Here is a 20,136-nt window from a genome sequence, read left to right on the forward strand (position 1 = left end):
TATTTTATTTACAATTTATTGCATAATGCTCCCTTATCCCAAGCTGATAATACGGTTAACAATAATATATGAACTGCAGAAGTGACCTCGGTTTTGTAATATTTAGATCAAATAACGAAGACGTAGCAGAAGGTTGGCCTCCTGAGTCTTAGGGTATAAAAATAAATCGTCTAAGAAACATAGTCTAAGCAACATAAGCTGACCTGTAAATTTCGTCTCTTATCCTTTAAGCGGCCATTTGTCTAATACTTTGAGGCCTGGATCAATTCCTAAAGAAGTCAACCTGCTACGGTAGCTTGCTCTTCGATACAGCTGTCGGTTATATCAACTTGTAAGTGTCAGCAGTAATGACCTTTCATATTTCACCAAGAATGTTGACCAGGTGTTGAATAACGCAACGAGTAGTACAAGGCTCTACAGTAACCCTTTGGTTTATTAGTGAATTGTAATCCTGGTGAGGCACGGGCAGATCAGGCTCTAGGGTACGAGACAAATTGGCTGCTTGGATCAAGAGACGAAATTAGTAGGTCGTATTATGCTACTCAGACTACACTTCTTAGACTACTAGAGATGTCAGCAATTTGCCAACCTTAAAGTAGTGATATAAATGAATTCCAGGGGTAAAATATTTATTCCCATCTGTGACTGAAAGCCACAGTTGTCTACCCAACCATTTTATGAGTCTCGGCTTTCTGATTACATCGTCACAATAGAAATCATGACGAGATTCGCCTATATTCTTCAGCTTTTAGGTTCGGCAAGCATTGCCTCAGCAGTAGGTAATACACCAGAGCGAGATTCGATCATTTTGTCAGAGTCGACTATATCGTCTCGACGTTCTTCTGATGCTCCTGAGTCCTCGGCCTTGGGCGTGACCTTTTCATTACCAACAGACGCTACCCCAAACTCGAGAGGCATCATTGAGCCGACCGGTCGATTAGCGATATTACAAATTGTTACTCCCAGGAATAAGAGATGCAGCATCAATAGAGGGCAGACGACCAATGGCTTTGTCGGCATCGACAACCCTGCTAGCTGTGCATTTGCTACAACTTTCAACTTGGCCGAAGGTCAGCTTTTCCAAGATGGTGTGCCTGTTTACTACTCAGGTGAAAGCTACAAAGAGTTGGCCGGACAGGAGTTAGCAGCACCAGAAGATCCTACAAGCAGGGCTATCACCAAATTTTTTGAAGATGTCGGTCGACTTGTGTTTAGAAACTCAGGTTTGCCAAGTGGTAGTGCAGGGTTCTGCCAGACACCTGATGGTGTGGTCTATTTGACCTTTACCAGCGGACCGTCAGGATATAAGACAGTCAATCTACTTGTATATGATGGTGAGACTGTTATCCCTATATCACTTGTAAATTCTAGCTAACTAGGCTGTAGTTTCACAATGCCAGAATGGTCAACTCGTCGGTGATGATGACCTGACTTCGACCATCTCCGAGACAGTCACCCGTGAAACAACCACATCTAGTCAAACAAATCCCACGATCACTTCTGGTATCAAGGAGACTACAGCGACGGAAGTCACTCCATCCTCTGGAACAACTAATTCCGAAGAAGCTACAGTTGTCTCCTCCGAAACTACTGAGCAATCTGTTTCATTAAGCTCAACTATGTCATATATCTCGCAGTCAAAGACCACAACGGCAGAGACGACTACTGCTGGAGAGACTACCACGGCAGAGCCTACAGCGCCAGACACCACCACAGCCGAAACCACAACTGCTGAGCCCACGACTACAGAAATCACCACCTCGGCCGCCCCTACACCAACAACTCCTGCTACAGGATGTAGCGCTCTAGGCAACCTAGTGACAGTCGAGAAGGCGCTGCATTGTTCCCACTGTAACGTATGACTAAGCGGCCTGTGTGATCCGCCAGCCAGGCAGACTACGGTTAGGAACATCACATAACTCGCAATAACAAATAAAAACAATTAATCTAAAAAGCCTAGTCTAATTATCATAAGCTGACTTACTCTGGCTCAACAAGACCACTTGAGGTTGGAATCGCATTTGTGTTGATGGTGGAGGAGGGCACAATTTCGTTAATTAGCGGTGGGGTTATCGAGCCGAGGGATTCTGTTACAGCGAGGACTCAGGGTTATCCAAAGACAATTCAGAAGCCACAGAGGTCTCTTGAAGAACAACAGAGGTTGGAAGACTGATATCTGATGTGCTGTTACTATTTCTGTCGAGAAAGCATTCTAGATAGGGCTCTCTTACCAAAATCTGCCTCGGTCCGCTGAGTTGAAGTATTCCCGATAAATGTAGGCTTTATAGAGGGCGTAATTGGCTGTTTACCAGACTCTGCCGCTGGCTTTATGATAACCGACGAACTAGCCTAGCCAGAAATAGGAACAAGATACGTGGAAAGGTATATCATACACCATGTATCTGGCTCTGGACCGTTATCAATTGCCGAAATGATGCTTGCTGACCCTAGAAGGGTAAAAATAAAGGCAAGTCTCTTCACGATGTTTAGTGTCATACGGATAAAGTCCAGAAGTTGTTTTCTACAGTTGATAGGGGAATAAGAGTCCGGTCATAAATAAAAGTAGATAACATTTCCCTAAATTTGTTGATCACCACTTTGAGATACTTGGCTTGTGGCAAATTAGTAAGGTTGCGAGCAGCCAACAGCTGAGCACAACTTGATTAAAATGTACCCCTCTTTATTCTCGATTTAACACGTTGGGTCGAGACTCTAGTCCCTACAGGAGCGTTAGTATGAGACATTCATTTTCCCTTGCATCGACCTGATCTGACAGTACTCCGGGTACTAACTCATCTTTGGTGTATTGCAGGACTATGTAAGAGCTTCAGTGTCTACTGTCGTGGATAGCTCTGTTGGGGCGTGAGACTTTTTTTCTGTCGAAAATAGGCAGTATAATGCAACCTTATCCTCATCTGTATCCAATATGCCAACAAGGACGACAGTTGTGATAAACATGGTGAATGGCTTGGTTTTTCGCTTTGACCAAAATGCATCTTCCGAATATAGTTAGAGGCATCCTTGTAAATACAGCTAAGCCTTATCTTTACAGATAATCCTAAGCGCCTTGCTTAGCCTTACTTAGCGAGCTTACGCCAAGCAAGTAGTGCTTTGCTGGCAGTCAGCCTAGAGTTGTATTTTCAAAGGAAGATAATCAGCTGAGGACCGGGTAATACATGATAATTTAAAATCTATCCATTGAGACTACAGCGTCTGACAGGGAGGCAGTTAGGCGCAGGGGACTGCCGAATATTATGCCTATTCTGGGTACACTAGAGCATAAGCGCAGCCAAAAGAACCCTTCGGGCATGAGTTCAAAACCCACTCTTCGGCATTAAGTTGAAGGTTATTATCCAGCCCTTGGCTTGAATAACGGGGTATAGCGGTGAGCCATGTTAATACAAGACTAGGATACAAGTATATATATGAGAGTTGTTATCCAGCAACGCTTTGTCTATCTCTGCCAAATCCAGTACTACTAATTCCTCCAACTTCTCCTTCATTATGCATATTTCAGCTATCTCTCTGCTTGCCCTGACTGTAGGCGCTGTCGCTCTTCCGACTTCTAAGAATGAGAAGAGTGAGTCTCTGGAGAAGCGCTGCGAATGGCACGATGGCCATGGACCCATCAGCTGGTATGAACTATCGCCGAAGAACTACCTACCTACACAAGATACTAACTGCTTGAAGTGACTATTTCAGCGTTGTTTTTGGAGCAGAAGGACGCGAACGCTCAGAATTCATAATGAAGGGCAATAACTTCGAAGAGCGAAAGTTCCCACGTTGCGATCCCTGTACGTATTTGTATCATCACTTACCAGGTATTCCCGTATGACTGACATTTCTCTAGGGCAAGGTCAAAACTATCAGAATTTCTACAGCCCGTTGCCTTATGTCCTTCAGGTGGCTCCTGGAAATACCTGCGAAACTAGACTTCCTGAGGCCTGGTGGGATGATCTGCATATTCAGTATGCCGGCACTTTCTTAAATGCACCTACAGACCCCCGTTGTGGACCGGTCGAGAACGGTTGGGGCCGCCGTTGTATCATTGCTCAACGCCCTTAAGTGCGAGTATATCTGGAACGCCGGTAACAGTCCGTTCAACTGTTTCACTGAATACGAGGCTGCATGATATGATAGCAATTACGTCCACCAAGTTTACTCGAGCTACCTAAGCTACCTATGTTTATTACATTATTTTACACTACGTCTTATGGTTAATTCGATAAAACACCCATGAGAGACAATTGATTAATTCTTCCGCGTATCAAAAGTAGATATCCATTGGAAAAATAAAACTGACTAATTATTGAAGTGTGTGACTAATGTCAAGATGAATTGATTGAAGATATAAGTTAAGGGACCATGACAGAAGAGAGATAGATATGTACATATGTGTCGGATATGAACACCGGATCGAACACGTGATACCCTCACGTTCAACACTCAGGTCTATAAATAACCCAACTGCATACATCACAAGACCCATGGACGATTTCAAGATCCCCTATCCATGGCACTGGCCTATGGCATCCCATCATCAGACAGGCCAAGGGAACAAGTGGCAAGGTTCATGCGACGTAATAGACTAGCAAGCAACCTTGGCGACAATGACATTGTAGCCATCTGAATCAAACTGCTGGCCCCGGACCAAGTACTGAGTCCAGCTAGGGCCGCAAGGCCTGACCCAGCAGGGAGGGCTGTTGACTTCCCACGCGCACGCCTCGGTGATGTGGTCGACGTAGTCGCCCAGATAACCGCAGCTAGGCGCAATGGCGAAGTTGTTGTCGTTGCAAAGCATGATTGCGTCTGCGGTTTGACAGTTGCCGGAGACGCGAGTACATGTGCGAGGTCCTAGACCTACATGGCACTAACCCCCAACACTGCGGAGCTAGTCCTTGTCTCGCTGGGCAGCTCGTGTGTCTACGGCGCCATATCCGCCGACGTTGCAAATGATGTGGCCCTGGTATAAATGTTAGCAAGATCTCAAATAGCAGAGAGTAGTAGTTTGTGATGTTTCTTACCTGACCGCGCTTCTCGATTTCAGCAGCAGCAGTACTGTTGGTTTCCGGGGGCATGTAATCCGGGTTTAGCTTCTGGATCTGGGCAGAGATTTCCTAAAGCGTGGTGTTAGTTGATGGGTGGAAAGGCTTCTGTTTTGACTCACCTCGATGCTGCCCGTCAAAGTAACAGGCTCGGCACCATCTTCAACAACACCCGTCCATTTTAGAGGAACAATCTTATATCCCTTAAGAGGGTCATCCTTAGGAAGTGCCTATGAAAGAGTTGGTATAATGTATGCAGCCTTTTGTGTCACAGGGTGAACTATACTGAAGCAGAGACAGCCGCGATGGCTCCAAGAAGAAGGATCGATAGAGAAGTCTTCATCTTGAGTGTTGTTGTCTGTCTTTATATTGACTTTGGTGTGAAAGGTCAGGAGCTGAGGACTGTATGTAAGAAAGTAGAAATTCGGGCTCCTTTTATAGATTTAAGAACTTTCTTCTCTTTCAGATATTCAGAACTATACCTTCCCTTTCAGTCTTAGGTGACTGATATGCAAGCGAAGCTGGTCAAGTCTTGTCAAGGGTATCTTAGCCTCGTATACGGTGTAGATTGCGATGATTTTTGCAACCGATACCTCTAGCAGGAGTTTGATATCCTTGGCACCTGAAGGATTACAGGAACATCCCACGAGATCCCTTTGTGAATACTTCCGGACCCATGATCAGTTACAAGGCTCAAATCCTTCGCTTCTGAGGCGCAGCATGCTAAGCCAAAGGAAAGAGATGATTTGTCTTAGGTTTTTCGGTTGACGGAGGTCCATAGGTACGAATGGTTCCGTGCCGCCATGTAGATATCGACAACAAAGGTTCATCTTTGACCGCAACGGCCATCATTGGTGCGCCTCGGTCAGCAAATCCTTCATCGCAAGGGTAGTATTAGTTATATCAATTCAGCCCCATTGCATACGCTACGGCCAGTAATGGAAAGACATGGACTGCTGAGTTGGAGCTCTTTACAACGGGTACCTGAGCATACTAGCCACTTTGATTCAAGATGAAGATACCTGCCGAGATTCACAGGGTACCCCGCGCGGGCCGGTAGGTGTGGTAGCAGCGGCATCTCAGTTGGTGCTGGAATGAAAAGGATTTGTACGAAAAGGACCACGAGTAGGGGTCCAATGCATCTTGGGCCAGGGTCAAGGTAGGATCTGCCTTATCTAGTCGCTTATCGAAACACTCGAAAATAATTGCCGAAGCAATCAGCAGCATGATTAACCTTATACTTAAGATCATTACAACACATTATCCGTTTAAATATATGCAGCTCATTGGATGTTGTATTGTACTTGTATGTATACTGTCTCAGACGTCAGGTTCCTGCTAGTCTCGATTCTGATTGACCACGCTATCCGCCCGAGACCTGTCCTGTTCCTGACCAGTACTCTTAATCTTTTCCAAAGGCAGACCTTCGACTCTATTAACACCCATTCCACCCAAGATGTTTGACTCAACTGATGTATCGTGAGATACAATCATATCTGATTACACGTGCTGCTGCATGATGTGGTAGTTATAGATATTTCAAACTGTTACAGAAAGGCAATGGTATAAATCATATGGTTCCAGTTAGGGTTATGAATCAATATTCTGCTTCATCACTTGTCACGGCCTCTGGAACCGTGAAAAATACCGTGACGACAGATAGATAAAAATAGACATCTTCAAGATATTTTCTGGTCATTTTCTTAAGCTCATAAAGACTATACTATGGTAGCCATGTTGTGAATGACGAATATCCCGTCAACACTTAGAGGAATGTGCCTGTCAGTACAAGACTAGAAGCTCTCATTGCAATAATATTAGCGAGTCGATGAGAGACCTAAAGGCGGCTGTGTTCTTGAGGGCATTATGGGCTTGTGGATAGAAACTATTAAGAGATATCTCGATATCTCTAAAGAAGATAGCTGTAGCCCTTCCGTGATTAGGCTAGATGATGGCTTGTTGAAGAGTCTGTTTGAGATGTATCTTGTTGTATTGTGTGGTTTTGCGATATATTAATGTAGGTAGAGGGAAGAGGAAAAAAAGCTAGATTAAAGCAAGTGAGATAGCGCATTTTATGCCCCTTCTGAACCTTATAGTAGGGTAAAGGCAAAAAAATATATAAGGTCTTGTAAAGGTATTGGAGTTATAATGCTTAAAAGTATGATTTATGATGGAAACCCTATCTCTAGGTAATAATATTAGACTTCAGGGCTTCTATAAACTTATTTTAAGTATGGTCACTAGAACATCTTATCTAATACAACAAGTTTGTTGTGGAGGTCTTGAACATTCGTCTCTCCCTGTTCTCATCTCATCGATTACAGGTTCTTTCTGGCATATATTGGTAGCCAGCAAAAAGTACCATCTCGGTTACTCTGATATTATAGCAAGCCTTATAATAGTGAAATCATTAAATGAACCATGAGTCCTGCCAAGAGCATTCTTTAATCATACTCAATGCCCTGGTCGGTTTCACTCTTCCACTAGGTATATAATGTGAGACACTCATCTGGCGAGTCTTATAAAATTAAGCTTCCAAACTGTCATCTTTCTATTTTACAGTCACATCCAGTCAGTTTATTATCACGTTATACACAAAATTCCAATTGACCTTTATCGTATCAATGGGAGCTGTTGTAAAGCCCTCCCTGAATCAGAAAGTTTCATCTTGAAGAAGCTGAGCTACTCTACTGTCCACACCGCTTATACGGCTTACCCATGTCACGAGATGTCACCATTAAGCCAAAAACACAAATTGTATTGATAATTGTGTAGCTGAAAGCTTTCAAGCGAAGCAAAGCCCTGTCATCGTGTCTAGTGCTTGGCACTATTTATCGTCGGGTCTTACTATTCAGTATACTATTGCTTTCAGCTGCCGCCACACAGAGTATAGAACGGTCTAGCCCTCCAAGTCTGTCAGATACCTTCTTATTCTGATCACATCGCTTGTCGCGGTAAACAAGACACTGAAGTTCAAAAGGTAAGAATTGATTATTTAAAAAGTACAAATATCTGTACATCCGCATGTAATATCACTCATTCTCAGTCTGATATACTCACATCATTCTGCATTCATTATGAGATTCTACCATTTTCTTTACCTCCTTGGGTTTGCTTATGCTGCTCCCACCGAAGGCGACCATCCCGTTGCTTTAAATAAGCGCCAAACTGCCCCAACCATTCCTCCCGTACGCCCATTGCCAACGGCTCCTCTCTATCCTCCCATCAATTTTACTGGTTGCCCCATCACCATTAAGCAAGATCCAGGGTTCGAGAGCTTCAAGGCATACAATGTACAGGCAAACCTCTATATCGTTGACGCAATTTCATCGCCTGGGACCAAAAACGGCGCCAACCCCTACGAGTTTTTCCTCACGACTAGCGGTTCTATTTATCGAGGTGGCATTGTATTTGCCACCAACCAATACGTGATGCAATTGCCTAATCAACTTGGACCTGTGAATAACGACTTTGTACGAACTCGTATGACGAACGATGGTTACGTTGTGGCCAATGTCGATTACTCGAACCTCGAAAACCCGGCGAAGACACCGCTGTCCTTCAATGTGGAAAGGGCAGTAGCAACTGGCAAATACGATCCTCCCACTTCCTATCGCATGGTAGACGGATGGGTTGCCCTCCGTGTCAAGGACAATGCAGTTGACGGGGTAATTCAACTCCCTATAGTTGTTGGCGGCAACCCTCTATACGTTGCTCGATTTAGTGGATCTTGTATGAAGACTGTTGCCAATATCCCAGTTAGGAGCTGAGGTCAATACAGGGTGTCATTCAAGGAACATACTGGGAACTAACCCCATCGATTATGTCATACAATAGGGCTATGAGAATCTTTGAAAGGGACTCAATAAAGCCTACGATACTGCACAGGATGATTTCCACCTTGCAAAGATTTTCATCGAGTAGGAAGTCGAAGAGACAGATCTTGATAGTACCATAACCAACCATTTGTTAGAGCTATCAAGATAGAAATACACCTTATGCAAGGAAGCCATTGCGAAATGCAAAGCTGCGCGCTCTCTTCCCAAAGATATACATAGGAATCGTAGCCATACTAACACCAATCGTAATTCCACCAATCACAAAAAAGGCGTCCCTCACACCTTGAAGTGCGATCCAGTCGTTCATGTAAAAGGTCATACCGAAGCCAAAGATATTCTTGGCGAAGCTCATTATGGCATAAGATTCGACAGCCTCGTGACGATGGGAGTCAACCACGTAGGACACAACACCGACGATTCCCAATTGAATTCCAACATTGATAAGCCCTAGACAGAGGATGACAGGGATAGGCCATGGTTCACCCTTGGAGAGACTCTGGCCCCAGCCGAAGAATCCACTGGCACTGAGGGTGGCAAGCAGTGCAATAATTGGAAGACGAAACTCTGGCTCTGTAACATAAAACTTAGCACATGAGACCTGCTGTAATAAAATGAAAAGTACTTACCGTAGACACCATTATTTCTTCCCGCCATAAACTTGGCCAGGCCATCTACTATCAGACCTGCCAGTGCTGTTGCGATAAACGTCCCAACAAAGGATGAAAGATTCGTCAATCCCACCTGGGCGACAGAAAAGTTGTACGGAGGTCCACTGAAGATTTGAGATTGAGTATTGGCGAGCAGAACCAACCAATTCAGGCAAATAGTCAGTAGGAAACATCCCCAAATGACCACCGGAGAACCGAGCATTTTGAATGGTGCGTAAATACTATACAGAAAGCCAGACGAATCGTAAAAACCGCTCCAGGGTCGGAGTTCATATAGGAAAGAATGCTTTGATGGAATGGTAGTATTGCCTTGGGATGTGATAGTGTTTTCAACCTCTGATACTGATTCCTTCTTCTCATCAATAGTCGATAGTTTCTGAATTGGAGTGTCCAGGACACCTGGGTCGGTATTGCGCTTGTATGTTGTCTCAGGCATAAAGAAGATGGTAAGCAAAAGCTGAACACCAAAGGCACCAGCCATGATCCAGAGACAGGTTTTGTATCCATATTCGTTGATGATAGCACCAGCTGATAGCAATACGTTAGTAATTGATGAATCCGATTGAAAAGAAAAAAACTTGAACATACCAATCGGCGAAGCAAGGTTGATGCCCCCAAGTACACCGAGATTGAAGATGGCGTTCTGAAGACCTCTTTGATGGACAAACCAAACATCAGAAATTGATGCCGGGACCAGAGCCTCCATCGGAGACATGCAGAAGCCTTGGATACCGCGGGAGACAGCGAGAGAGATGAAGTCTTTGGCCACTGCGCTCCATACAGTTGTGACCAGCAAGCCTACTGCAGTGATGAGGTAGACTGGCCGCTTGCCGACAACCATGGCCAACGAGTTACAGAACAGGTTACCGAATGCCAAGGATATGAGAAGAGAGCCGGTGAAACCCAAAGTGAATCTCTGGAGAGGTACACCGAATTCCTCAGCAAGGGGAACCATTGCCGGGCCAAGAAGGGGTCCTATGGCGCCTACAACACCGCAGCCAATGCCGATTGAAACAGTAAACATGTGCTTTCTCCATGCAGGCCAATTGAGGGGGTCATTGGGATCATTTGATGGCTGAGGGACAAGAACAATCTTGCCAGTTGGATCGTGTTTGAGACTGGTGTGATTCTCTGCGGTGATAGTAGCCTCTTCTAAGCTGCCAGGTAAGCCCTTCTCGCTGAGGAAAGATGTGCCTGGAACATCGGTGAGGTGACTATCGGGAAGAATTCCCAGACCCATGATGAGAACACAAGCAGTAGAGTGAAGGTAGGGAAGATATCAAAGTATTGTTTGACGTGACTGTTGAGAAATAGTTGGAAGAGCGGTAAATCTCGAGAATCCGGGGAAGTTGTGGACATTTATAACTAATTGTCAAAGCTACGGTATCACTCGCGTATACGAAAACTGAAGAGAGTACTCCTACAGCCAATCTGAACTCCATTGACTAAGATCTTGATAATGGATATTGCGGGGAAATGCATGTAGTACCATTGGTGACCATCGCTTGTGGGAATATGAACGACAATCAACCAATAGTCGACTCCAATCCCTGTGCCGACAGCAATCCGGGGTACGCTAAGTACGTTGCCGACATTAAAGGGCCGTTTACGCTGGAGATCTGTCGCCATTCCAAGAAATTGGAGTGGAGAGAGTCATAACAAACACACTAGGATCAATAGTTGCTCGCTAAATCATATAGTAAGGCGGGGGAGGGGCCGGCACCCCAGGCTGGTCCGTTGCCGCGTGCTTGATTGTTGATGATGATGATTGAGTCCTTCGCGATAGATCCCTTGACCTCTTACTTCGGCGGTGCAGCTATGGAAGCTGTGAATATACTGCGGTGGAACGATATATATGACATAAAAGTGAGGCTTGACATGATCGTTCATACCGTATTGTAGAGAATGATAATGAGCGTAGTGTACGCCAGGTACGTTGCCGACACTGGACCTCAGCTATCTCGTTCTGACCTATCACGATCATTGATTCAAACATCAACTTCATCCTCATAATAAGAACGCCATACCTTTCTCACAGCCGGGCGGTATTCGAAATGATCGCTATATTTTGATATAACAGATTTGCTATTGATCTAAACTCCGGATCACGTCGGCACTCGTCTCGACATGTCTTAGTCCTATGAGAGAGCCTTGTTCATAGATATTTCATCTATCTTCGTTGCCATCTCTTTATCAACCGCCTAAAATGCCAGATTGGTTTCTAGATGTTTATTCATAAATAAGAAACTTACTCAAGATAACTACAAACACTTGCCGACTTATCTATCATTCATGCTGAACATTGGCTCAGCTTGAAGCTTCTCGCTCAGCACGAATCATTTTGTGATTCAGCATCAGAACCATCATCAGACTCTTCCCCAGATCCACCTCCGGATCCATTGCCCTCTTCCTCGCTGCTTGTCTCCTCTTCTGTACTGCCCGAATCTGATGAGCTTCCATCTGATGAAGAGTCTTCTGCACACACACAACGGCCGCTGGGATTAGTAAAGCTATGCTTGGGGTGAATAGTGTTCTGCGAGCGATAGCACTTGAAACAGAGATCAAAATCCTCGCACACATCGCATTGAAACCTGAATCCATAATTGTTCTACATTCAAGATTAGCAAGTCCCTACTAAGGGCTGCACTAGGGTACTTACCAGCAAGCATGCGTCGCAGTAATTGTCTTTGATAATTTTTGCTGCTCTCTGATTGTCAATGTCCTTGTCTTGTAGCTCTCCGTGCTCAAGCATTTCATCTTGGGGCTCCAGAAGATCGATCACGTCTCGGCCGTGACCATAATAATAAGCAAGATCGCATGCCGTCCATTTTCGATCAAGTCCTTCGCCAGAAATATGCGGGTTGGCGCCTCGTGCAATTAGTTCTGAAATGATCTTCGTACGCTCATCTTCTCGCGTATCCCATTTTCCGCAGATCCTTACAGCCCACATAAGAGGTGACCAACCGTCAATATCTGTCTGGTGAATGTAGTCTGGGTGCTTGTTCAGAACAAGAGTCACGACATCGAGTCGTCCGCTGACTACTGCAAAGTGTAGTGCGTTTCGTCCCATGAGATCGATAGTCTCGAGACTGGCGTTTGCTTGAAGGAGAGTATTGATATAAGTAGTGGTTCGGTAAAGTGCAAAGTGCATTGGCACTCTCCCCATCTTGTCTTTTGAATCCACAATCGCGTTTCTCTTCAACAAAGCTTCAACCACGTTGATGCCGGTGTTAAGGCAGGCTATACTCAAACAGCTCCCCCAAGCTTCGCTGCTGTGGTTGACATCCAACCCCTTCATGCTAAGCAGGTAGTAGACGATCGCCTCTTTTCCTTCATCGGAGCGAAGCAGAGCTATATGCAGTGGAGTGCTATTGTCATGGTTGACTGAGGAAAGGGTCGCATTGTTCTTGCGCAACAGCTTCACCATCTCGAGACTTCCCTCAGAACATGCTATGTGAAGAATCGATTCTTGCTTGCCGATACTGATATTGACGTTTGCACCTTGCTTGACAAGCCAGTTAGAAACAGGTTCGTTGGAGAATCTGATGGCGTTGCAAAGAGGTACCTCCCCTTCCTCATTCGCTATATCAATCGATGCGCCCCAGGTTTTGAGAGTTTCTAAAACCGGTATAGTGGTCTTGTCCGTGATTTTGTTGAAGGCAGTGTTTCCGTACTTATCTTTCTCATCAACATCAAAGTTGTAAAGAAGCAGCATTTTGAGCAGACGGTGGAGATTATTTGCAACACAAGTGTGAAGCAATGGATGATCAAGCACAGTGATATAGCCTTTGATCTGCGGTCCGGAAAACCTGAGGAGCTTTCTGTCTATCAGCATCATGTCAGATCTCGAGAGAAGTATGGAAAAAAGAAAGAGCTCAGACGGATGGAGAGAGAGAGAAAGGAAAAAGAGAAGCAAAACAGGGACTCCAAGGAGAAGTCTGGCGATGCACCCGCAGGCAAACATGAGACTGGAGCCATGTCTCGCAAGGACGAGGCAGGGAATAGCAAGAGAATGGGCGAGCAGCCGAATCGTATCGGTTTCAAGATGCGAGAAGGGGTAGATTTTCAAGTCCCTGGTGGGTTAGAGTCTAACAACATGGACACTTTGCAGCTCCTGACTGGCTCTAAGAGAGATGCAAAGGATCAGAATCAATTCGGCCGCCGTCTCATAAGAACGCGCACTGGATCATAGTAGGGCAAGGGCAAAAAAAACAAAAAAAACAAGGTCTTGTGAGGGCATTGGAGTCATAATGCTCAAAAGTATGATTTATGATGGAAACCCTATCCCTAGGCGCACTGGATCACAGAAACCTCCCAATCCCAAAAAAGTTTCTTCTCGAAAGCGCCCAAAGCTTCCAAAGCCTTCAGAAGACGTCGCCGATAGGATCCTCAAAGAGTTGAAGTTACATTAACTTCGAACTGCCTTGTGTCAAGAAAGCCACTGGCAATATGGACAGCCGGGATCACGTCGCAATCCAAACACCGCTATTCAGTTTCTGCATGGGGATAATGAACAAGGTGAGATTCCAATACTTCCATGAGACTCGTTCACAACAGACACCTAACATAGATGTCCAGAGACACAAATAGGATTTGAATTCCCGCCAAAGATACCAAAGACGCCAAACGCAATAAATTTCAGAGACTTTACAAAGAGCTATGAGAGTCTGAAGTTTGACAAAGTATTCCAGCACGTAGAGTTTCGTCAAATGACGGTCAAAAGCCCGCCGGTGAAAAGGCCAGATTGGACCAACTCCGAGGGAAGAGCAGGCGTTCGACGAAAGGACGTGTACTATTTCTTTCGATGGTTGTCAAAAAAGAAGTCAGTTGAGAGTATTATCCATCTCATTGTGGAGGATGGACATGGCATCTCACATAGCGACGAGGCTATAGAGGAATCTTTGAAAGATTTCAATATTGAGATCCTGGACTGGCGCAAGCCGGACTTGGATCCTATGACTTTACAAAACGCTTGCAAGAACTCTGATCTCCGAGAGGTTCACTTATGGTGGGACGGAAACAACGCAGTGTTAAGGGCGTGGAGCGAGCCTGATGGACTTGTAAAGATAACTACTTTGCAGGTCATTCACTTGCATGAAACAAAGGTAAATCATCACTGACTCACAATATTTGAAGGCTAACGGAACTCCTCACAGAAAAACATCGAATCGTCTCATCGTACCAAGGCAAGGATAGAAAGTTTCAAAACTCGCATTAGAGAACATCGAGCCAAGGTACTGCAGCCTCTTGAATGCCACCATTACGAGCCTTACGAGCAACACACATCCAGGCCCCAAGGACAGATGCCGACTGAGCAGACAGAGCAACGAGCAAGGATAGACCCTTACCAGTGGCTCAGCGTCATGGACAGGTTCGCCGATGGCATTGCTAGTTTAGAGCCTCTGGAGTGTTTTCCAGTAGACGAATACTTGAATCATCCCAGTTTGCCAGTTGAGCTGCGAAAAGACGTGAAGGTTGCACTCATTGACGACGACGTCAATTTCATGCATAAGTCACTTGCCGAGAACATGGATGGCGGGAAGAGCTTTGACAGAGAGTATGATGATGGATACAGACCTGGTCCGCGAGAGCCATTTCACGGGTCTGCCACTGGACATGGAACGTGCATGGCGTATATGATACGCAGAGTCTGCCCTCGTGTTAAGATCTTTGGGTGCAGGCTGAACGTACTTCGGGGAAATGTCGATGGAAAAGCGAGTTTTACGGCTAAAAGCGCCGCTGATGTGAGTGACCGGCAGCAATCACTTTTGACATATGCAAATCTAACATCTCTTTATAGGCAGTAGAATATGCAGTGGCTCGCAAATTCGACATCATTTCAATCTCGTGGACAGTGCAGTTACAGAAGGACGAAAAGCATGACAACTCAGCTGATATCAGTCGTCTCGAAAACGCCATTTCACTTGTCACCGCCACTGGCATTCTTGTCTTCTGCTCTGCGCCCGATATCGGAAGAGCAAGCAAAGAGACATTGGAATCATACTATCCTTTTGGATGTAAAAGAAGTTCGACAGATTTGTTCAAGATTGGCGCAGCGAAAGCCGACGGGGTCTCCTTTGCATGGATGGGACACGAGGAAATTGTAAATTACATCCTTCCTGGTCACAAGGTTGCTCCTCGGGAAGCCGATAACCTCCCTGAAGAGGATGACACGCCAAAGACTGGGTCGTCAGTGGCGACTGCGCTTGCTTCGGGGCTGGCTGCTCTGAGCATCCATTGCGTCAGACTTGCGGCCATTTATAACATATACACCAACAAAAGAGATGATTTGTCTGTGAATGAGACGACAGTCAGAGCAATCAAGCGGTTTCCAGCTATGAAGGAAACGTTGGCAATACTGTGCTCCAATAATGATGAGAAGCAGACCAGAGATAGGAATCTTAGAGTGGAAAACTTCTTCAAGAGACCGGGTGATACTATGGATAACAAGGACGTTTCGGAGGAAGAGAAATGGAAGCAAGTAGTTAATATTGCTCGTGACCTTGTCTCATACAAGACGCTCACGCAGACTACGATTTGACGCAGGGGGGTATTTGCTGTATAGGTCTACAAACTGAAGTCCCAACCGTCTCAGTTTACATATGAATTCTTAATACGAGGTCTATTTGAATTAAACTGTGGCTTGATTGACATGACTGCTGTTATCTACACACTGTTGCACTAATAGGGTATCACTGTCAGGCTCACATCTCTTTTTGGATAAAGTGAGATTTAAAACTTGAAGTATCGTGGAAGGGTTTTCCTTGTCATTCAGCGAATGCCACTAATTCGAGATGCGCAAACAAATGAGCCTCGACTCGGTCGTCTGCACTGGCCTAGAACTGACTCTGAAATCCTTTTCTAACAGCTGATCAACTAGTGCGTTCATGCTGATTTGTCCTTGACAGACTTATTGTCTGATATCTACAATACGACTTCGTATGTCCTGCCATGTCGCCATCATGTCGTGTTCTGTCGTGTAACCGTTGTAATTTCTTTTCAGGCTATCCTAGATGTGGTAAGGTTAGTTTGTTGAAGGATGTGCTCCTTGAATATGATATAAAGTATAGGGTAAGCAGTGGTATTTTGACTTGATTCATGGTTATGTAGTGAATCAGTTGTTGGAAAGGTTCCGCAGAGTCTATGATTCCATCTTTATTCTCTTTTACTAAATCCAATACTTCGAGGCTTTTAGGTCTAGCTTTTGTCTTGCGTTGAGAATCTATTGAAATGATGATGGTCACGCATGCAGTATACATGTGGGTGATAGTCTCCTCCCGCGGGAATTGTCCATAGCTACCCTTCAAGATATCAACATGTGGAATGACCCTGTCTCCCAGGCGTTAATTGTTTTGAATAACGCCCGCCATGACTCGTAGAGATGATCGTTAGATAGAAAACAGTTTTGGGCTGAGATTAGGTTGATTAAGCACGCGTCAGAATCCAATGGTCTCAACACGATTCAACAAAACGCGGCATTCGAAATGGCGCGAAAGAGACCAATAGCGGTGTGAGAAGCTACACCAGATATGGCAACTAGCTCATGGACTAAGCTATATCGGATATATCAACTGACTCGGACAGGGCAAGCGATGTCAGATACGGAAACTAGCTCGGGTAGGACCAGTCCAATCTACAAGGGTGGGTGGTACCCGTCCTTCTAGAACTGTTCTTCAGAGGACCCTTTGTTTCGGATTGTCTCAGCTTTTCTGACCACGTGGTGTTCGTATCATAGCCACTCACTCAACACCCTGTCAAGAAGGGTCCAAGTCTAGAACTCATTACTTCACGAAAGTAGGGTATATATTAACAATCAAGAGACTATTGCCGATCTTATCCATTTCTTCGGCAGTCTTATCCGAGCAGGGTCATTCCATGTAGTAATAATATTATCTGCCGGTCAGGGACCCATGTTTGTTGCACCAAGACTAGACATTACCATGAAAAGATCCAACTACATTGCAACTCTATTCAGTGAACTCTATTCAGTGAACTAACTATATTCAGCAACTGTTAAACCACCTGTCATCCAACGTCCTGCAAGGCACCTCTCATAACACCATGATAGGTTCCTTAGTTATTAAACTACAAAGCTTTGTCCCCATAAACTATCTACCTAGTTAGCCTCAGCACCCTGGGCACCACACTTCTTCTCGCAGTAGTAGGTGAACTATAATTGAAGGTTAGCAAAGACTCATCTAACGACCATCATGCCAGTGAGAAATATCACTTACCTCATCACCGCCAATGTGCCAGTCCCGAGACCCGCAAACAAGACCATCCTACTACGGAGTTAGTAACTCTCAGTATCAACGCAACGGGTATCCTCACAAAGTTGCAATCAGGGCACTTATCCCACTGCTTATTGCCAGTGTTACGGTTCCTGTAGTAGTCGCAAGCACATTTGGTGGCGTCGGGAAGAATCTCATAGTTTACACGCCAGTTGTAGCTGACGCTGAAGGGAGTTCCACCGTTGGGAGCGTACTGGCGGTTGGTGACGCAAACGGCCTGGCTGTGAAGCTTGGCCGAGGCACTGTGATACAAGTGTTAATAAAGGATGAGGTATAAAGAGAGGGTGCTTCTTACATCTCCATAAGGGCAAGAAGGGTGGCGAGGGTGAAGATCTGCATTGTGTATAGAGTATTGGGATTGTGAAACTTGGAGTGTGATGAGGTTGCTGGTATGATTTTGAATGTCTAGAGGAGCAGCGTGGGTATCTTTATAGTTTTCATTGGTTTCCTTTGACCGCTTGTATGACAGAACTCCAGACCATCTTGGACTTGATTAGACAGCTCCATAACCGGAAGGTCCAATTTACCATTGTTGACAAGTCTAATCTGTCAGGTTTTGCCTGGGCCTTGTCAGTTTCTTTCTGACAGACAGCGACGACCCCTTCCTCGTCCAAACTCGGTTGTTCATTCGTTAAAGACCAGAGCCAGTCTATCATGATTCATGGTCAAAGAGCAGATTGATTGAATCCCGGTCCCTTGCTGTGATTTACTAACCGCTTTCACGCCTCTCGTATAACGCAATAAAAGTCGAAAGATAAGCTATCAACGGCCCATACTATCAGAAAAGACTTTATCACATTGGACATACAGGTTCTCATATGGCTATAGCTTTAGTCTCCTGCCATTTTGATATCGGCAGTTGGATTTAAACAAATGTTACTGTTCACAAGTAGAAAGTCTAGAAGCACGTGCACTGATATTACGATTCTCAATCGTGGAAAATTACTGCCAGTCGTTAGAGAGGTCCACAACTAGTGCGCTTTCATATTAAAGTAAACTTTAAGTTTATACTAAGACTATCACAACCATCAGCCTAAATGCCGTATGATAACGGTGAGCAAATTACACAAGGCAGAGTCTTGGCCATCGGCACGATATCCGAATTATTCATGTATAAAACATCAACAAGTCTCTGACATTGAAATAGTTTTCATCACCAAGCTCTTCATCAAGTCTCTCATCTCTTACTCAAACAATGATTCCCTCTACTATTATATTTCTAGGCTTGGCCGCTGTTGCCAATGCCGTCCCTTTCATGACCGAACGGGATCTCAACTCAACCATTTGGACTCCTGAGCATGTTCTGCAGCAGGACGAGGTCATCCTCTATGGCGAGGGCCGTAGTACGTTCTCTTTACATCGATCATGATGGATAAATGGCTAACAAAGTACAGTGGAGGTTGTTCATGTCAGCGTCTACGAGAAACTTCTCGAGTCTGAGGGCGTCAACCCCATCACTCCCGAGATTGACCACGACTGGATCAAGGCCGGAGCCAAGGCTAAAGGCAAGGCCAAGGCTCCCCGTGATCTCGAGGAGCGCCAGTCCTGCGGATCCACGACTTCTTACGTGACTGATCGCACTCAGCGATTTGTCGACTGGGACGTGCAGATGTCCCCCGTCGTCATCGGCCAAGGCCGAAACGGCATTGATGTGACAGTCGCATCGTCCTATAGTGTTTCCAACGGCGTCACTGTCAGCGGTGGTCTTGACATCACTGCCATCAAGAACCGTCTCGGTGCCAGCTTCGGCGTTGACTACTCCCGCACCTGGACTACCCAGGCCAGTGTTTTGGTCCGCGGTACTGTTTCAGCTGGTGAGACCGGAGTTGTCATCACTCGACCTTGGACCAACCGCCGCTACGGACGTGCTTTCCGCGGTTGTGTTGGATCCATGCAGCAGACTGGTACCTGGATGGCTGATTCTCATGAGGAGGGTTCTTACGAGGGTGTTCGATGGGTTGCTGGTGCCATTACAATGTGCATCAAGCGACAGAGCGGCATTCCTCTGAGCCGCTGCAACGGTGGCGGTAACTTCCGTTAATCTAACAATTGGTTAGAGTACTTGGCGACTTGGAAGGGCAAGAGGCAATCTGGAACGATGGAATGCCGGGCAGGAAAGCGCTGTAGTACTATGGGATAATTGTTGAACTTTGGGGTGGTACTGGTAGGAGCATTTCTTTTTTAACTTGGAAAGGATGGCTTGCCAACGAACAGATAGTACTAGTACATAAGTTCTATACTCTAGGTTAATCCTAGTGCAACATTTAATTAAATAAATTATGCCTGATGAAAC

General features: G+C 45.3%; 9 protein-coding genes across 9 annotated transcripts; 5 read left to right on the top strand and 4 right to left on the bottom strand.

The window, feature by feature from the left end:
* Positions 1–718: 718 nt before the first annotated feature.
* FPSE_06800 (uncharacterized protein) lies at positions 719–2,173 on the top strand (the record flags this gene model as incomplete). Its single annotated transcript, XM_009259918.1, has 3 exons — positions 719–1,334; positions 1,387–1,856; positions 1,976–2,173. The coding sequence occupies 3 exons, from the start codon at positions 719–721 to the stop codon at positions 2,171–2,173; spliced, it is 1,284 nt and encodes a 427-aa protein (XP_009258193.1).
* Positions 2,174–3,504: 1,331 nt separating this feature from the next.
* FPSE_06799 (uncharacterized protein) lies at positions 3,505–4,065 on the top strand (the record flags this gene model as incomplete). Its single annotated transcript, XM_009259917.1, has 3 exons — positions 3,505–3,635; positions 3,691–3,794; positions 3,851–4,065. The coding sequence occupies 3 exons, from the start codon at positions 3,505–3,507 to the stop codon at positions 4,063–4,065; spliced, it is 450 nt and encodes a 149-aa protein (XP_009258192.1).
* Positions 4,066–4,891: 826 nt separating this feature from the next.
* FPSE_06798 (uncharacterized protein) lies at positions 4,892–5,388 on the bottom strand (the record flags this gene model as incomplete). The annotated part of the gene is made up of 4 exons (XM_009259916.1): positions 4,892–4,963; positions 5,025–5,117; positions 5,168–5,275; positions 5,332–5,388. 4 exons carry the CDS (start codon positions 5,386–5,388, stop codon positions 4,892–4,894), a joined length of 330 nt encoding a protein of 109 aa, XP_009258191.1.
* A 2,734-nt stretch (positions 5,389–8,122) lies between these two features.
* On the top strand, positions 8,123–8,815 carry FPSE_06797 (uncharacterized protein; the record flags this gene model as incomplete). Its single annotated transcript, XM_009259915.1, has 1 exon — positions 8,123–8,815. The coding sequence occupies one exon, from the start codon at positions 8,123–8,125 to the stop codon at positions 8,813–8,815; it is 693 nt and encodes a 230-aa protein (XP_009258190.1).
* Positions 8,816–9,041: 226 nt separating this feature from the next.
* Positions 9,042–10,792, bottom strand: FPSE_06796 (uncharacterized protein; the record flags this gene model as incomplete). Its single annotated transcript, XM_009259914.1, has 3 exons — positions 9,042–9,454; positions 9,511–10,080; positions 10,141–10,792. The coding sequence occupies 3 exons, from the start codon at positions 10,790–10,792 to the stop codon at positions 9,042–9,044; spliced, it is 1,635 nt and encodes a 544-aa protein (XP_009258189.1).
* Positions 10,793–11,878: 1,086 nt separating this feature from the next.
* Positions 11,879–13,267, bottom strand: FPSE_06795 (uncharacterized protein; the record flags this gene model as incomplete). Its single annotated transcript, XM_009259913.1, has 2 exons — positions 11,879–12,160; positions 12,212–13,267. The coding sequence occupies 2 exons, from the start codon at positions 13,265–13,267 to the stop codon at positions 11,879–11,881; spliced, it is 1,338 nt and encodes a 445-aa protein (XP_009258188.1).
* A 535-nt stretch (positions 13,268–13,802) lies between these two features.
* Positions 13,803–16,093, top strand: FPSE_06794 (uncharacterized protein; the record flags this gene model as incomplete). Its single annotated transcript, XM_009259912.1, has 5 exons — positions 13,803–13,812; positions 13,987–14,070; positions 14,131–14,657; positions 14,709–15,296; positions 15,353–16,093. The coding sequence occupies 5 exons, from the start codon at positions 13,803–13,805 to the stop codon at positions 16,091–16,093; spliced, it is 1,950 nt and encodes a 649-aa protein (XP_009258187.1).
* A 1,575-nt stretch (positions 16,094–17,668) lies between these two features.
* FPSE_06793 (uncharacterized protein) lies at positions 17,669–18,182 on the bottom strand (the record flags this gene model as incomplete). The annotated part of the gene is made up of 4 exons (XM_009259911.1): positions 17,669–17,722; positions 17,787–17,834; positions 17,884–18,085; positions 18,139–18,182. 4 exons carry the CDS (start codon positions 18,180–18,182, stop codon positions 17,669–17,671), a joined length of 348 nt encoding a protein of 115 aa, XP_009258186.1.
* Positions 18,183–19,038: 856 nt separating this feature from the next.
* On the top strand, positions 19,039–19,884 carry FPSE_06792 (uncharacterized protein; the record flags this gene model as incomplete). Its single annotated transcript, XM_009259910.1, has 2 exons — positions 19,039–19,186; positions 19,238–19,884. The coding sequence occupies 2 exons, from the start codon at positions 19,039–19,041 to the stop codon at positions 19,882–19,884; spliced, it is 795 nt and encodes a 264-aa protein (XP_009258185.1).
* Between the last annotated feature and the right edge of the window lie 252 nt (positions 19,885–20,136).

The sequence above is a fragment of the Fusarium pseudograminearum genome, chromosome 4 (genome assembly GCF_000303195.2).
Source record: "Fusarium pseudograminearum CS3096 chromosome 4, whole genome shotgun sequence".
In the NCBI taxonomy this organism is placed as follows: Eukaryota; Fungi; Ascomycota; class Sordariomycetes; order Hypocreales; family Nectriaceae; genus Fusarium; species Fusarium pseudograminearum.